The sequence below is a fragment of the Orcinus orca genome, chromosome 13 (genome assembly GCF_937001465.1).
Source record: "Orcinus orca chromosome 13, mOrcOrc1.1, whole genome shotgun sequence".
In the NCBI taxonomy this organism is placed as follows: Eukaryota; Metazoa; Chordata; class Mammalia; order Artiodactyla; family Delphinidae; genus Orcinus; species Orcinus orca.
In genome coordinates, this window is record NC_064571.1 from 60,788,491 (window position 1) to 60,805,048 (window position 16,558).

General features: G+C 40.5%; 1 protein-coding gene across 7 annotated transcripts in view; it reads left to right on the plus strand.

The window, feature by feature from the left end:
- The window catches only part of DHX57 (DExH-box helicase 57), a 76,389-nt gene extending 60,792 nt beyond the window's left edge, over window positions 1–15,597 (plus strand). For all 7 annotated transcript variants that reach the window (XM_049696459.1, XM_033419230.2, XM_033419229.2 and 4 more), the window contains 7 exons: window positions 3,753–3,848; window positions 3,932–4,015; window positions 7,127–7,264; window positions 7,931–8,005; window positions 9,540–9,674; window positions 12,935–13,135; window positions 14,788–15,597. In XM_049696459.1, the coding sequence (XP_049552416.1) occupies window positions 3,753–3,848; window positions 3,932–4,015; window positions 7,127–7,264; window positions 7,931–8,005; window positions 9,540–9,674; window positions 12,935–13,135; window positions 14,788–14,931 (873 nt within the window). In that variant the 3' untranslated portion in view covers window positions 14,932–15,597. The remainder of the gene's footprint in view (window positions 1–3,752; window positions 3,849–3,931; window positions 4,016–7,126; window positions 7,265–7,930; window positions 8,006–9,539; window positions 9,675–12,934; window positions 13,136–14,787) is intronic.
- The last annotated feature ends 961 nt before the right edge of the window (window positions 15,598–16,558 follow it).

Here is a 16,558-nt window from a genome sequence, read left to right on the forward strand (position 1 = left end):
AGGGAGGGTGGGAGGGAGACGCAAGAGGGAGGAGATATGGGAATATATGTATATGTATAGCTGATTCACTTGGTTATACAGCAGAAACTAACACACCATTGTAAAGCAATTATACTCCAGTAAAGATGTGAAAAAAACAAAAAAAAACCCACCTCTTAGCTGTCACTCTCCTGTTTCCCTCCAACCCCCCATCCACTCCATTCATAGATAACCACCAATCTCCTTGCTGTGTTCACAGATTTGCCTCTTCTGGACATTTCATATTAATGAAACAATATAATATATAGTGTTTTGTGATCGGCTTCTTCACTTAGCATAATGCTTTTAAGAGTCATCTATGTTATAGCATGTGTCAGTGCTTCATTCCTTTTATGACCAAATAATATTCCTTTGTATGGGTATAGTATGGGTATACCACATTTCGTTTATCCATTCAGCACTTGAAGGACATTTGGGATTGTTTCCACCTTTGGCTATAAACATTCATGTACAAGTTTTTATGTGAACATATGTTTTCATTTGTCTTGGGTGTATACCTCGGAGTGAAATTATTAGGTCAAATACTATTTAACTTTTTGAGGAACTTCCAGACTCTTCCAGAGTAGTGGCATTTTACATTCTACCAGCATTTTATCAGGATTATAATTTTTCCACATCCTTACTAACACTTGTTATTATCTGACTTTATTATAACTGTTCTAGGTGGTGTGAATTTGTGGTTTTTGATCTGTACTTCTCTAATGGCTAATGATATTAAACATCTTTTCAGTTTCTTATTGTCCATTTGTATATCTGTCAAGAAATGTCTATTCAGATAGTTTGCCCATTTTTTAATTGGGTTATTTGTCCTTTTATTATTGAGTTATAAAAGTTCTTTATATATTCTGGATATAAGTTCCTTAACAGATACATGATTTGCAGATATTTTCTCCTATACTATGGGTTGCCTTTTTCACTTTCTTGATCTGTTCTTTGAAATACAAAAGTTTTTATTTTTATGAATTCCAATTTATCTAGTTTTTTGTTGCTCGAGCTTTTGTTGTTGTCATGGTTAAGAATCCATTGCCAAATCCAAAGTCTTGAAAATTTATCCTTATGTTTTTTCCTATAAGTTTTATAGTTTTAGCTCTTACATTATGGTCTTTGGTCCATTTTGAGTTAGTTTTTGAATATAATGTGAAGTAAGAATCCAGCTTCATTCTTTTGCGTGTGACTGTACTGTTGTCCCATCACCATTTGTTGAAAAGACTATTCTTTCCCCACTGAATGGTGTTAGCATTCTTGTCAGTAATCAACTGACCATAAATACATGGGTTTATTCTTGGATTCTCAATTCTGTTCCATTGAGTTATATGTCTATTATTAGGCCAGTTCCATGCTGTCTTGATTCAAAATACAAAGCTCTAGTTTTGTAGTAAGTTTTGAAATCGGGAAGTGTGAGTCCTCCAACTTTGTTCTTTTTATTAGTGTCTTTAGGATTTTTACATTCATAAGAGTTATTGGTCTGTAGTATTCTTTTCTTGTGATGTCTTTACCTGGCTTTGGTATGTAATACTGGCCACATAATGATTTGGGAAGTGTTCCCTCCTCCTTTATTTTTCTGAAGATTTTGTGAGAATTAATGTTAAGTCTTCTTTAAATGCTTGGTAGAAATCAGCAGTGAAGCCACTTGGTCTTTTCTTTGTGGGTAGTTTTTTTTATAATTAATTCAACCTCTCCACTTCTTATAGGTCTATTCGGATTATCTGTTTCTTTTTGAGTCAGTTTTGATCATTTGCTTTTTCTAGGAATTTGTCCATTTCATCTAAATTACCTAATTTATTAATATATAAACATAGTATTTTATAGTCCTTTTTATTTCTGAGAGCCTGTTAATAACATCCCCTTTCATTTCTGATTCTAATAATTTGAACCTTCTCTCTCTTTTTCTTGATCAATTTAGCTAAAGGTTTGTCAGTTTTGTTGATCTTTTCAGAGAACCAGCTTTTCGTTGGTTTTCCCTACTGTTTTTCTGTTCTCTATTTTATTAATTTCTGCTCTTTGTTTCTTTCCTTCTGTTTGTTTCAGTTTGTTCTTCATTTTCCAGTATCTTAAGGTGGAAGTTTATTGATTTGAGATCTTTCTTCTTTTTTAGTATAGACATATACAGCTATAAATTTTCTTCTATGGACTGCTTTAGCTGCATCCTGTAAGTTTTGGTATGTTTTGTCTTCATTTTCATTCATTTCAAGTATTTTCTTTCTTTTTTTTTTTTTTTTGGTGCATTGGGTTTTCGTTGCTACGTGTGGGCTTTTTCTAGCTGTGGCGAGCGGGGGCTACTCTTCACTGCGGTGCGTGGGCTTCTCACTGCAGTGGCCTCTCTTGCTGTGGAGCACGGGCTCTAGGCATGCAGGCTTCAGTAGTTGTGGCACATTTCAAGTATTTTCTGATTTCCCTCTCTAGTTTTTCTATGACTCATTGGTTATTTAGGCATGTGTTGTTTAATGTCCACATATCTATGAGTTTCCCAGTTTTTTGCGTTTACTGACTTCTAATTTCATTCTGTTGTGGTCAAAGAACATACTTTGTATTATTTTAGTCCTTTAAAACTTACTAAGCTTTGTTTTATGGCTAAGTATATGCTCAGTCCTGGAAAGTATTCCATGTAGACTTGAAAATGAATATTCAGCTGTCATTGGGTAGAGTGTCACTCTTCCTTTATTTTCACCATGGCTTATCTCAGATAGATAGGGGAATAGATGTAATAATTTTCTTCAGTTTTAATGTTATACTTCATGGAATTATAAACTCACAGATCTGCAAAAAGATCTTAGTTTCAGCCCCCTCATTTAACAACATGACAAAACCAAGCTACAGATGTAGCTTGCTCAGAGACATACAGTCAGTATTATTGTGAACAAGACCTCCATTGCCTATTTCTGAAATCATCTAAATAACCTCTCACTGTCTGTTTTCTTTTATTGGAATGCAGAAATTGTTCATTAGAAATATTGATGTCATCCTTAGCCAAAACTGAACACCTGTCCTTTGCTGGGTTCTATAAACATAGTTAATTCCCAAATGTAATCCTTTTCCCACTAGTCTTCCTAAAAAGGAAGAAAATTTATTTTCAAATAGAAAATAAAATTTTATTATTGTTGTGTTAGCTATAAAGGTGTCCAAATATATGAAAATTAGAGAGAAGCACCGTAGTTGGTTTAGAATGACTTTCAGTGTGATACAGCTTGGGCCTCAGTGTAACTTGCTCTTGCTGGTGTCTTTAGTACATGTGTATGTTGCAGCAAGAGAAGGCAGTGAAAATGAAGTTCTCAGCTGATTTTACTAATTTGTAGGGAAAAGGAGGACCTGTAAACATTATTTTTAAAAGGAAAAAACCATGAATTATGGGTATAGAAATAGGGGAGACTTAAGTATAGAAGATGAATAAGAATCTGTAAAATAAAGATACCACAGAGTTAACAGAATCTTAGATTTTAGATGTAGCTTTTAGAATGAGTGGCTCTTTGATGACATCTTGCCACTAGGAAGTAAAAGACCCAGTAGAGGTTATTTTGGGTGGGCAGATGGACTCACAAGGACAAGTAGGACTGTTAGCTTGGCACTTAACCACCATAATTACTTTTAACCAGCCACCCACTGTGTACTCTGTTCCACACATAATACTTCCCGAGGCACCTGGCTTCAGCAGTAGGAAAGTGCCATTTGGAACCCTGGGTAAAACGTGTCCTTCAAACCTGGTTTTCCTCATTTAGGTATCTCCCTGGGATAAAAAAGAGGAAGCTAACCAGAAAAAGCTAGAATTTGCATTTGCAAACAGTGATTATCTGGCCCTTCTACGAGCATATAAGGTAAGCATACAACCTAATAGCTGAGATTTATTACCAGAGTTGGCACTAAAGACAGTAACATTTTGATTTTCTCCAAAATTTAGGGATGGCAGCTAAGTACGAAAGAAGGTATGCGTGCAAGTTATAATTACTGCAGACAAAACTTCTTGTCAGGAAGAGTTCTTCAGGTGAGTTGTTTCTGTGGAAATTTGTTTTCATTCATTTTCTATTGTAGTAGCGCACCAGAGGGTGTTGCAACTTTATCTTGCTTGTCCTGCCTTGACATTGAAAATGTTATTTTTGGAATATGCTTGGCTTTACCACCTGGGTAAAACAGACTCCTGAACTATGACATCTGGCCTTTTGTGCTGAACCTTTCAACTGATCTGTTCTTCCTCTTCAGTGAATCTGTGTTTAACTTCTGTGGAGGCTAGGGGAATATAGGCACTCTGAAGATTACTGCTTACTGGAAGTCAGTTTTTTCCATAGTTATACCAAACATTCTTAACCCGGATCCCTAAGCCCCTGAAATTGTATGCAAAGTCATACCCTTATACATAACGTGCATTATTCTGGAGAAAGGGATCACAGCTTCAACAGATACTCAAAGCGGTCTATGACCATCGCCAAACCCCTTACCCTCTCCCTAAAACCAAAGACTGAATACTGAACCAGATTTTCTTTGTTAATTCATCTGTCCATCAGAGGCTACTATGTCAATAACAAGTACACAAGAAAGAGAAAGAAAGGTTTATTATCTTCTGTGTAATAACAGGCAGGGCTCTGTCTTCTGTTGTAATAGTATTTTAGGCCGCCTTCCAAAGTGGCATGAAAAGCCAGAATAGGGCTTCCCTGGTAGCCCAGTGGTTGAGAGTCCGCCTGCCGATGCAGGGGACAACGGGTTCGTGCCCCGGTCCGGGAAGATCCCACGTGCCGCAGAGCGGCTGGGCCCGTGAGCCATGGCCGCTGAGCCTGCGCGTCCGGAGCCTGTGCTCCGCAGCAGTAGAGGCCACAACAGTGAGAGGCCCGCGTACCGCAAAAAAAAAAAAAAAAGCCAGAATAATAACGGTGCATTATCTTTACAAAGCATCTATTTCACTCAAAGATTTTGAGGCTCGGGAGGGGGAAGGACTTTATTTCTATATTAGAAGATGTCTTGGAATAGAACACAAAATTAATGTTCGTAGTACTTACCACTACCTGACAGCTAGTTATCTCTCTACCCCATAAGCTCCATCAGAGACGAGATTTTTTTTCTTTTTTTTTCTTTTTTTTATTTGCGGTACGCGGGCCTCTCACTGTTGTGGCCTCTCCCGTTGCGGAGCACAGGCTCCGGACGCGCAGGCCCAGCGGCCATGGCTCACGGGCCTAGCCACTCCACGGCATGTGGGATCTTCCCGGACCGGGGCACGAAGCCGTGTCCCCTGCATCGGCAGGTGGACTCTCAACCACTGCACCACCAGGGAAGCCCCAGAGCCGAGATTTTATGTTTTGTTCAATACTGTATCCCCAGTGCCTAGAACAGTACTTAGCACATAGTTGATGCTCAGTAAAATTCATTGAATGCATGAATGAATGGTTATTTAAAATGAAGTAAGAGACCTCAAAACCATCCCAGTATTTGCCTTTATTCTTCTCTGCCTTTAGGTGTACTGCAGTGAGGCGTTTTGAGAAGACAAAGGCTCTAGCTTTATTCTAAGTACAACAAAAGCAATGATTTTCAATCCTGGCTACACATTAGATTCACCCGAGGGAGCTTAAAAAAAAAAAAAAAGTAAAAATACCCAAATTCCACTCCAGGCCAATTACATCTGGATCTCCAGGGGTGGAGCCTGAGCATGTTTATTTTCCTTGTTGAGTTCACCAAGTGATTCTAATATGCTGCCAGGGTTGAGAAGCACTGATCTAAAGAGTATTTTATATGTAAGGTGCAGTAATATTTTCTTGAGTCATTAAGAGTTTTAAGTATAAAATAATATTTCTTTTAAATTACATTTTTTACTAAATTTATTCTTTTTCTTTAGAATGTGTGTAGATTTTGCTGTGATCTATGAGGGCCATCAAACAGCTACCTCTGGACTTCACTAAAGTCCAGCTTAGATTGTATTGTAGAATGTTTTGTGTTTCTTTTTTTAATCGACTTTTTTTTTATAATTTATTTATTTTTGGCTGCATTGGGTCTTCATTGCTGCATGCAGGCTTTTCTCTAGTTGCGGTGAGCGGGGGCTACTCTTCATTGCAGTGCACAGGCTTCTCATTGCGGTGGCTTCTCTTGTTGCGGAGCATGGGCTCTAGGCGCCCGGGCTCAATAGTCGTGGCTCGTGGGCTCTAGGGCGCAGGCTCAGTAGTTGTGGCGCACGGGCTTAATGGCTCCACAGCATGTGTATCTTCCCAGACCAGGGCTCGAACCTGTGTCCCCTGCATTGGCAGGCGTATTCTTAACCACTGCGCCACCAGGGAAGTCCTAGAATTAGTTTTATTAAGATATTAAAACCTTGTTGTGAAATAGAACTCTGGTATATTTAACTCCTAGTTATATTTTGCCATGTTATACATCTGTGATTGGCAGTCCAAGAAAATACTTAAATTGTCATCAGATACAGGGTAGCATTGCTTAGCTTTCCATTCCTTTGATTGTCATTATCTGCTTCTCTATTGTCTGATACACAGCTCATATTTGAACAGATGCCAGAGGTTTGTGCTTTTCATTCTCACACTTGTGCTCAGATGCAGAAAGGGGTTTCTAAATCTAAACCACTTAATAGTATTCCTATTCGTAGGGAAAATGTGAGCCAGCCAAGTTCACAAAGTAAGAGAAAGAGGGAAGGTTCTGAGGTGGGTGTTCTGCATCTTTTAAGAGAGAACACTAACCACTCTAGGCTCGGGTAAGGCACTAAGAGGACCTGAGCAGAAAGGAAGTAGGAAAAACCAGACAGTGTCACAGCACCTTGAGCTAGAGTTCCACAAAGTAAACTACGTTTTTGGCTGTCCTAAGAATTGCGAGGAAAATCAGACCTACCCAAAATCCAATTAATGGTTTGTTTTTTTTTAACGTAATCTAGAATTAAATGATCTTTGGGTTTTCTGAAATTTGTGAATTTCTGTGTAATGGTTTTACACTGCTGGTTTGTAGGAGTGAAAACTGCCCTTTTGTGAATGAACAGACAAGATAATCTTCATACCTGTTTGGTAAACCCACATGAGTCTCATTACTATACGCTGAACTAATCGTTTTTGTAGTCATTCTTACCTTTGATATGTTGATGCCCCTGCTTAAAGATTTTTTCCATTTCTTTCAGGAAATGGCCAGCCTCAAACGACAGTTCACGGAACTGTTATCGGATATAGGCTTTGTGAAAGAGGGACTCAGAGCAAGGGAAATTGAGAAAAGGGCCCAAGGAGGAGGAGATGGTATCTTGGATGCCACAGGAGAAGAGGTAAAGAATGTGTAGTTAGTTCTTACTTCTCTTTGATGATCACACTCATAGTCTGTTACCTCAGGAACACTTGTAGGCCTTGTTCACTTAAGCCCTATGAGCAGCGGGTTAGTGGCATTCTTGATTTTCTTTCCACAAATGTCAGCTAACGCTCAGAAAAATGAGAGTTTTTTTGTTGATTGTTGCTTCTGTTTTTTTTTTAATTTCACATTGGTTCTTGGTAGGTCCATCAGAGGTAGAACGGACTTTCCAATAATGTCTTCTTAATCAGACCAGCCTTTTTCAAACCCAGGATAGTTTTGTATGTAATAAGTATCAGAAGAACAATTCAAGATGAAACCTGATGCCACTCTGTTCTAAGTACAGTTAGTACTTTCTGGAAATTGTGAACATCTCATGAACCAGAATCTTTCTCTCGACTGATCCTTAGGAACACTGGCTTTGTAACTGCTCTGCAGAGATCTAGAAAGTAACTGTGGACTTCTTGGAATGGGTACTGTGTGAATGTGGTCCAGTAGATTTTTTTTTTTTTTTACTTAGAAATAATTTTTCTAGCAAAGTGATAGAAATGAGATGCTTTTTAGAAATCAAGAGAAATATAATAATTTCCAGGGATAGACAGAAATAGACACATTACTTAAAAGATTAATGCTGTATTTCTCATAGGCTAACTCAAATGCTGAGAACCCCAAGTTGATATCAGCAATGCTGTGTGCTGCTCTATATCCAAATGTAGTGCAGGTAAGGAAACATTTTTCCTGGGTCCTCCCACTTCCTGTTTGATTTTAGCCAAGGGTTGTAAGTTAAGACATGCACATTCATCATCTTAAAGACACACACACACACAGCTTTTTAAACGTAGTATATATTTCCAGTTCTTCAGTTCCCCAAATGTGTTGATACATCATTCAAGAACACATTTATTGTATAAAATAAGGTGCCTTTTTAATCCTTCTGACATTATGACATTCCAGAAATTAAAATGGACATAAATGTCACTGTCAGCCAGTCTGTGCATAACTAACCTATGTTAGGTAGAAATTTGATTCTACTACAATTTCCCTTATGCCCTCTACTCTGGACTAAAATTAGATAAGAACAAACAAGTCAGTGCCTTGTCACGGGACCGCCTATGAGCCCCCTCTTCTGGAAACCCTACCTGAATGTACTGTCGGACTTTTACCTGAGATTTGATTATCCAGTCCTTGTCAAACTTAGAATGTGAAGTTGTCAGAGTACTGAAGCATTTCTCACTTAACTTTTTGATAAACGTTCAGCTGATGTCTGCTGATTCATTTATGGCTTATTTTTGCTTAGTGCTTGCATGCTTTTCAAATCATTTGAAATTTACTTAAAAAAAAAACATTTGGAGAAAAGCTATGGAGACACTTAAAAAATCAGGGGTGAGGGGGATGAATAAGCAGAGCACAGAAGATGTTTAGGGCAGTAAAAATACTCTGCATGGTACCATAATGATAGATAACATGTCATACTTGCCCAAACCCACGGAATGTACAACAACAAAAGTAAACCCTAATGTAAACTATGGACTTTGGGTGATGATGTGACAGTGAGGTGCTGTATAGCCACTGAGAAATATGTTTTAGGAAAATATTTAGAGAAAATGATCCTATATTAGTTTTAATACATATATATTTATTTCTATATATAAATATAAATCTAACAGAAAACTAAAATGATATATGTCAAACATTAATGTTAGTTATTTCTTAATCATGGGATTACAGGAGTTGTTATAGGTTATTACAAGATATTGACTATTGTTCCCTGTGTTATATAGTAGTGATGTTATTTTCTACAGTAAATATGGAGGTGTGTGTGTGTGCACATAAGCTTTTCATTTTTTTGTGTGAAACAATCTGTTTTTCACTATTTTGAAAAATTCATTTGGAAATGTTGGATTGGTATTGGAATTGTCAGCAGATTCCTGGTCCAGTGTTGCCAGCTGAATCTCTTTCCCTGATAATCAGGCCAGACCTGAAACATCAACGTGGTTTCTCCCCCATGTGGCTGGTGTGTGGTATAGTCACCCAGAACTACATTTACATCCACACCTCCTCATGGTTAAAAAAAAGAAAAAGAAAGCATGCTTATACTGCTTCCAAAAGGAAACAGAGAGGGAAGCAGCAACAAGGGCATTCAAACAAGACTTTTTTTGTCAAGGGATACATCCTACAATGGAAATACGTATTTTATATATATATATATATATATATATATAATTTTTTTTTTTAAACAAATACCTGTTGTTTAGGTGAAAAGCCCAGAAGGGAAATTTCAGAAGACCAGTACCGGAGCTGTCAGAATGCAACCGAAATCAGAGGAATTGAAGTTTGTCACCAAGAACGATGGATATGTACACATTCACCCTTCATCAGTGAACTACCAGGTCAGGATGGCTGGGTATACTTAACAGTCAGGTTCCACATCCACAGATTCAACCAATGCGAATTGTGTAGTACTGTAGTATTTAGTATTGAAAAAATCTGAGTGTAAGTGGACCCATGCAGTTCAAAGCCTTGTTGTTCAAGGGTCAAATGCATTTACACATGGCAGGTCCTGGGGTGAGAAACAGTCCCTTCACTTCAGCCAAACCTTGTTCCATCACTCACTGTCTTTAGCAGCATCACTGACTTGGGGAAAGGTGAATAAGCACAAATGTACTGGAAATTGAACTATTAAGCCTGCTTTCAGATATAAAATTGTTTCTTTGCGGTGGTGATTTAAGAGGTCATGATGTAATTCTCTCACTCCATCTGTGCCTTAGGAGGCCATGACCTGTGCTTGTCGATCCAACTTCCTCAGCTCTCCTTCTTCCTTCAGCCAATTGCTGGGAGGCTTCTGCTCCCACCCCTCCACTAAATTCATCCGAAGTCATGAATAACCTCCTAGTTGTCAAATATAGGGAACAAATTCCCTGGCTCTCATCATTCTTGACTCATGAAGTATCTGACATTGCTGACTTCCCTACCTCTTGCACTATCTTTGATGTTTTTTGCTTCTGAAATATCACTTTCTTCTCTCTCACTGATCATCCCCCTCTAGCCCCTTTACCAGATTCTCTTCCCTTACTCTGAAATCGTGGTTCTGTCCTTGTTCTCTTATTACAGTGCACATAATCTTCCTGAACCACCAGGGCACAACATCGTGGTTCTAACTGCCACCTACATGCTGATACAGACTCCAAATCTCTCTCTCTCTCTCGTCTTGGGCTTTTTTTTCTGAGCTGTCTTGCTAGAAATCACCACCTGGATGCCTTCTAGTCACCTCAAACTCAAAAGCTGAAAGATCCAACTCATTATCTCTGAATTCACTCCTCTGTGTTCCCTGTCTTGGTGAAATGGGACCATCCAAATCAGAACCCTGGAGTCACATGGACCCTGCTTCTTTTCTCCTGATGCCAGTCTAATTGGTCACCAGGTCCCAACACTTCCACCTTTTGACATGTCTCAGATTTGCCTACTTCTCTTGTCCCTGCTGCCATTTCCTCAGTTCAAACCCCAAATATCTGTCTCTTGCCTGAAGTACTATCTTACTTCTGGTGCTTTCTCTCTCCAACCTTTTATACTACTGCTGCCAGAATCATCTTTACAAAACACACATTTGATCATGTCATACCCTTGCTTAACTCTTCATAGATGGAGTCTACTGTAAACTCTCCTACAACCCTTCACATCTAGCCCCTTCTTAGCCCATGTCCCCTGCCCCAACCCACTCCTGTCATTCTTTATGCTCCAGCGATACCAGACTACCAAGTGTCCCCCAGTGCCATGACACAGGACACACTGTCCTCTATGCCTGGAATGGCGTTCTAATTCCCCAGCAGGCCCCTACTTATCCTCTAGGCTCCCATCATATATCCGTTTCCCAGTGTCCCTCTCCAAATTGCTCCTTACTTCCGTTCCATCACTGTATAGTGTGCATTTTTCCACTGTTGTACTTATCACATTATTTTATAGCTTATGGTATGTCTCATTCATGGACTTGTAAAATTCCTGAAGCCAGGAATTGAATTTTATTCATCTCTGCGTTCTTGATGTCTAGCACAGTGCCTAGCCAGCATAGCTGAAAGCAGATGTTCAATAAAGCTTCATCTCGATAAAGAGATGAAGGAGGAAAAGAGAAAAGGAGAATGCAGGAAGAGAGTTTGAAGTGTTAGGGCTGGTCAACTTGTGAAACCACTGAGTAAAGTGTCAGCAAAGCATGGAAAGAAGTGTTAAGCTCAGAAGAGTCTGAGGACCAGGAAGTCATCTGCCCTCTTGGCTGCATGTGTACTTGGGAACCGGGGGCCCAAGTTACCTCCACTCGTTCTCTCCTGCGTTTACCGTGACATTTCTTCAGTGAATCCAAGTCATTCATGCATCCACTCAGTATCTGCTAGCACCTCCTCTGTGCCAGGCATTGTTGCAGGCCATGGAGGACAGCGGATGAGCTAGGGAGACAAGGTCTCTGCCCTCAGGGAACTTACATTCTAATGGAGAAGACAGGCAAGAAATAAGTAAACAAATAATCTCAGGTTAATGACAAATGTTATGAAGGAAAATAAAACCGTAGGAGATCGAGAGTGACAGAAGAGGGGCTTTTTTTTTTTAAACTATAGTTGATTTACAATATTGTGTTAGTTTCAGGTATATAGCATCAGATTTGTTTCCACTATAGGTTATTACGAGATATTGCATATAGTTCCCTGTGCTATACAGTAATCCTTGTTATTTATCTTTTATATACCGTGGTGAATATCTATTAGTATTAATCCCATACTCCTAATTTATCCCTCCACCTCCCAAGAGGGGCTACTTTACATAGAGTGACCAGGGAAGAACTCTCAGGAGAAAACCATTGAGCAGATCCTAAATGAAGTAAAGGGCAAGTCATGCAGGTATCTAAAGAGAGGACATTCCAAGCTGAGGAAATAAGTGCAAAGCCCATGAGATGGGAGCATATTTGGTGTGTCCCAGGAAATGCAAGAAGGCAGCCAGTGCAAATGGAGGGGATGGTTAGGGGTGGAAGTGGTAGATGAGTTGGGACAAGCAGGCAGGGATCAGGTCGTGTAGGATCCACAGAAGGATCTGAGATTTTATCCTTGGGAAATCCCTGGAGGGTTCTGAGCCCTAACTGGTTTTTAAAAGATCACTGTGGCCTCTGTATGGAAAAGAAACTGTGAAGGTGCAAAAGGGCAGGTGCATAGGAAGCCACTGCAGTGGTCTGTATGAGATGACAGTTTGCATGAGGTGGTAGCTGTAGAGGTGGTGAGAATATGTCAGTTCATCATGTATTTTGAAAACAGAGCTGACAGGACTGTGATGATATAGATGGAGTGAGGGAGAGAGAGCAATCAAGGATGGCTCCTAAATTGGGAGCTTGAGCAACTGGGTGCAAACTGGGTGAATGGGAGTATCATTTAATGAGATAGTGAACACCACAAGGAGGGGAAAATTGAGAATTCCTTTTGAACACAACAAATCTGAGATGCCTGTTAGATGTCCGAGTACAGACATCAAGTAGGCAGTTGCACATACAAGGCTGGAGCTCAGGGGAACCTACAGGCTGAAGGTAATTTTGGGAGTCATTGGACAGGTGATGATTAAATCCCTGGGACTGGTGGAGTTCCCCTTATGTTGCCAATGACGTAACTGTCATATGTTTCAGGTCAGACACTTTGACAGCCCCTACCTGCTGTACCATGAGAAGATCAAAACTAGTCGGGTGTTCATCCGAGACTGCAGCATGGTGTCTGTGTACCCGCTGGTCTTGTTCGGAGGAGGACAAGTGAATGTGCAGCTCCACAGGGGAGAGTTCATTGTCTCCTTGGATGATGGCTGGATCCGTTTTGCAGCAGCTTCACATCAGGTAAGGGATAACGAGTCTGTCGCATGAGGCTCAGGCCATGAGGGGCTCTGATAATAGGAAGTATAGAGCATTTCTTCAGGGAACAAGGACCACAGAGCTGAGTAACAGTGAATGATGGGTCTGCAGGGGACACTAAGCAAGACTGAGGCTGAAGTGAGGCCGGGGGGGAGCCTTAGTAAGAGTTCAGGAAGCACACTAGGAGGGGAAGCCCAGGACAGCTGGTGTGAAAGGCTTCGGACAGAAGCTGTGAGGGAGGTGTTGGCACTTCCTGATTGTTATACAAATACAAGTTCAAAGAAAATCAAAATATAGACGAGCAGAACTAAGTAAAAATCACCCTGATTCCACAATCACCATTAAAAAATGTCTCAATTATTCACTATATGGAGTCTCTAGAAAACGTTTAAGGGGGAGTATATTTAAGATATAAAAATTTTTAATATTTGCATCTCTTAGAAATCTTCTGTTGCAGGAGGCAGAAACACCAACTCAAACATTACAGTTAATCCCTTTAAAGTCTGAAGCGGCACAGTCCAGGAGAAATATATGTGCCACATACCTAATAATTTTTCTAGTAGCCACATTAAAAAAAAGTAAATAGGTGAAATTAGTTTTAATATTTTATATAGCAGAAAACATCTAAAAAGTTTTAATTTCAACATGTAATCAATATAAACAATCGAGCTTTTTATACTCTTTTTTCATACTAAGTCTTCAGAACCTGGTGTGTAGTTTATACTCACAGCGCATCTCGATTCGGATCAGGCACGTTTCATGTGGTCAGGAGATTAGCCACATGGGACAGTACAGGTCAAGAGGGCCAGGCAGTGTTGGTTTGATTCAGCTGCTTAACAACAAAAGCCTGTCTGGCCCTGTGGTAGCAGGACGGCTGTAGTGGCTCCTGGGTCACGTCCGTGCAGCATATACTGTCCAAAAGGGAAGACAGAACGCTTCTTTCCTAAAAGTTCCAGCAAACCTCCTCTCCTAAACCAACTCCTGTGGCTGAAGAATGTCATGGACTCTAAGGCCTGGACCACCTGAACCATTCACTCTGTCAGGGCACATGGCGTGAGCCTGCGTGATGCAGACAGAGTCCACCCTGCAGGGTTGCCAGACAGCGGAGCAGCAGCCGAACAGATGCTGGCAAGACACGCACAGTGGCACTGCGTCAGCACAGGCAAACCGCCGTAAAACATGGAGGCTGTCTCCCAACCCTGTCCCCACCAACAAAAGCAGACAAATTCCAAAGTTAAAGAGATTTTTTTGGTTTAACATCTGCCATTTTTAATTCTCCATTTTCCTTCTTCTCCTCTCGGAGCAAATTGTAAAAGTCGACCAAGCTTTAATATGGAGAACACTATATAAAAGCCATATTTCCCGATTTAATCTTTTCTTTAAATGAGATGTGAGAGAGGAGGCTTTTTAAAATGGACCCCACTTAGTATATTACAGAGCTGACATTGAGTGTATGTTCCTATAATTGCATCAAGAAATTTTAGAAGCAGTTTTAGAAAAAAATGTTTAGTTCCCCCACCATGGAATTAAAATAGCAGAAATCTAGAATAATGATAATCATAACTGGAGAATTTCCTTTAATAACCTTTCCTCCCCTGTTGGTCGAAGCACTGCTTACATTGCAACTTTCATTTTAGGTGGCTGAATTAGTAAAGGAACTTCGCTGCGAACTTGACCAGCTTCTCCAGGATAAGATAAAAAACCCAAGCATAGATCTGTGTACCTGTCCTCGAGGGTCACGGATCATCAGCATGATTGTGAAACTTGTCACCACACAATAAAGACCAGGCTCGGGAGAGTGCTTGCTACTCACCTGCTTGCTCAGCTGGGAAATGACGGCAGCACCTCTACCTCGAGCTGCAGCTCCGCGATGGGGCTGCCCTGGTGAAGGAGCCCAGGGCAGGCACTGCCAAGTCAGCTGAGGCGACGCACACCTTTAGGGAAATTTTCCACACTAAGTATTTCTAACCAAGCAGTGGGCATTCCCAGCACAATTTGGAGTGTCGGTGTGAGTTCGAAAACCAACTTGCCTGTATTTTTCTCTCTGACTGCCCTGGAATGAATGAAATTCATCTGATTAACAGGAAAGTGAATATTTAATACAATTCTGTTTTAATCTATGTATTATTTTTCTCCTGCTTTTTACTGGGGTGAGATAAGGGCATGAGGAGAAATATCAATTGTTTTTTTTCTGTCATAAAGGCTCAACTGAAAGAAGTCAGAACAGAGAAGGAAAAAAAATCATGTGAGCAAGAAAAATTAAAATTTCATTTCGGCTATAGGCCATTACATAAACTTCATTCGTGAGGGATTTTTACTCATTAAAGTTCAGCTTAAAAAAACCAAACTTAATGAGCACTTATTTGTTATCAGAATGTGAGCTGGTTTTATCCATAACACACTTCTTTTCTTTTTTTAAATAAATTTATTTATTTATTTTTGGCTGAGTTGGGTCTTCGTTGCTGTGCACAGGCTTTCTCTAGTTGCGGCAAGCAGGGGCTACTCTTCGTTGTGGTTCACGGGCTTCTCATTGCAGTGACTTCTCTTATTGCAGAGCACGGGCTCTAGGCACGTGGGCTTCAGTAGTTGTGGCATGTGGGCTCAGTCGTTGTGGCTCACGGGCTCTAGAGCGCAGGATCAGTCTTTGTGGCACACGGGCTTAGTTGCTCCACAGCATGTGGGATGCTCCCGGACCAGGGCTCGAACCCGTGTCCCCTACATTGGCAGGCGGATTCTCATCCACTGCACCAGCAGGGAAACCCCATACTTATTTTTTTTTTTTTTTTTTTTTGCGGTACGCAGGCCTTTCACTGTTGTGGCCTCTCCAGTTGCGGAGCACGGGCTCCGGACGCACAGGCTCAGTGGCCATGGCTCACGGGCCCAGCTGCTCCACGGCATGTGGGATCCTCCCAGACCGGGGCACGAACCCACGTCCCCTGCATCCGCAGGCAGACTCTCAACCACTGCGCCACCAGGGAAGCCCCCACACTTATTCTTAAAAGCAGAACAGTCTGCGTGTTTTCATTCTCTTGTAGGTTTTCTATTTAGGAATCTTATGAACTCACCTGGATCTAATGGCCACATTTCACATTACCCGAAGGAAAATTTTAATGGTATTCTCACAACAGAGTTGGCATGGTTAAGGTAGAAAAGGTTGCCATACTAGTGTCAGATTTACAGCCATAAAAATACCTTCCATGGGACTGTTATTTTCAACCCCCATTTAGGGTAATGGGGCACTAGCATTCTGAAAAAAAAAAGTATATATATATTTATACTTTCCCTGGACATTTTTCAGTGTGACCAAGAAGAATCCCAAAAAGCTGGGTGGAAAAAGTATTCCTATATTTCGGTAGTCCTCAGGTAGAGAGTTACTACAGGTTTCCCACTATACATGGAATTCACACT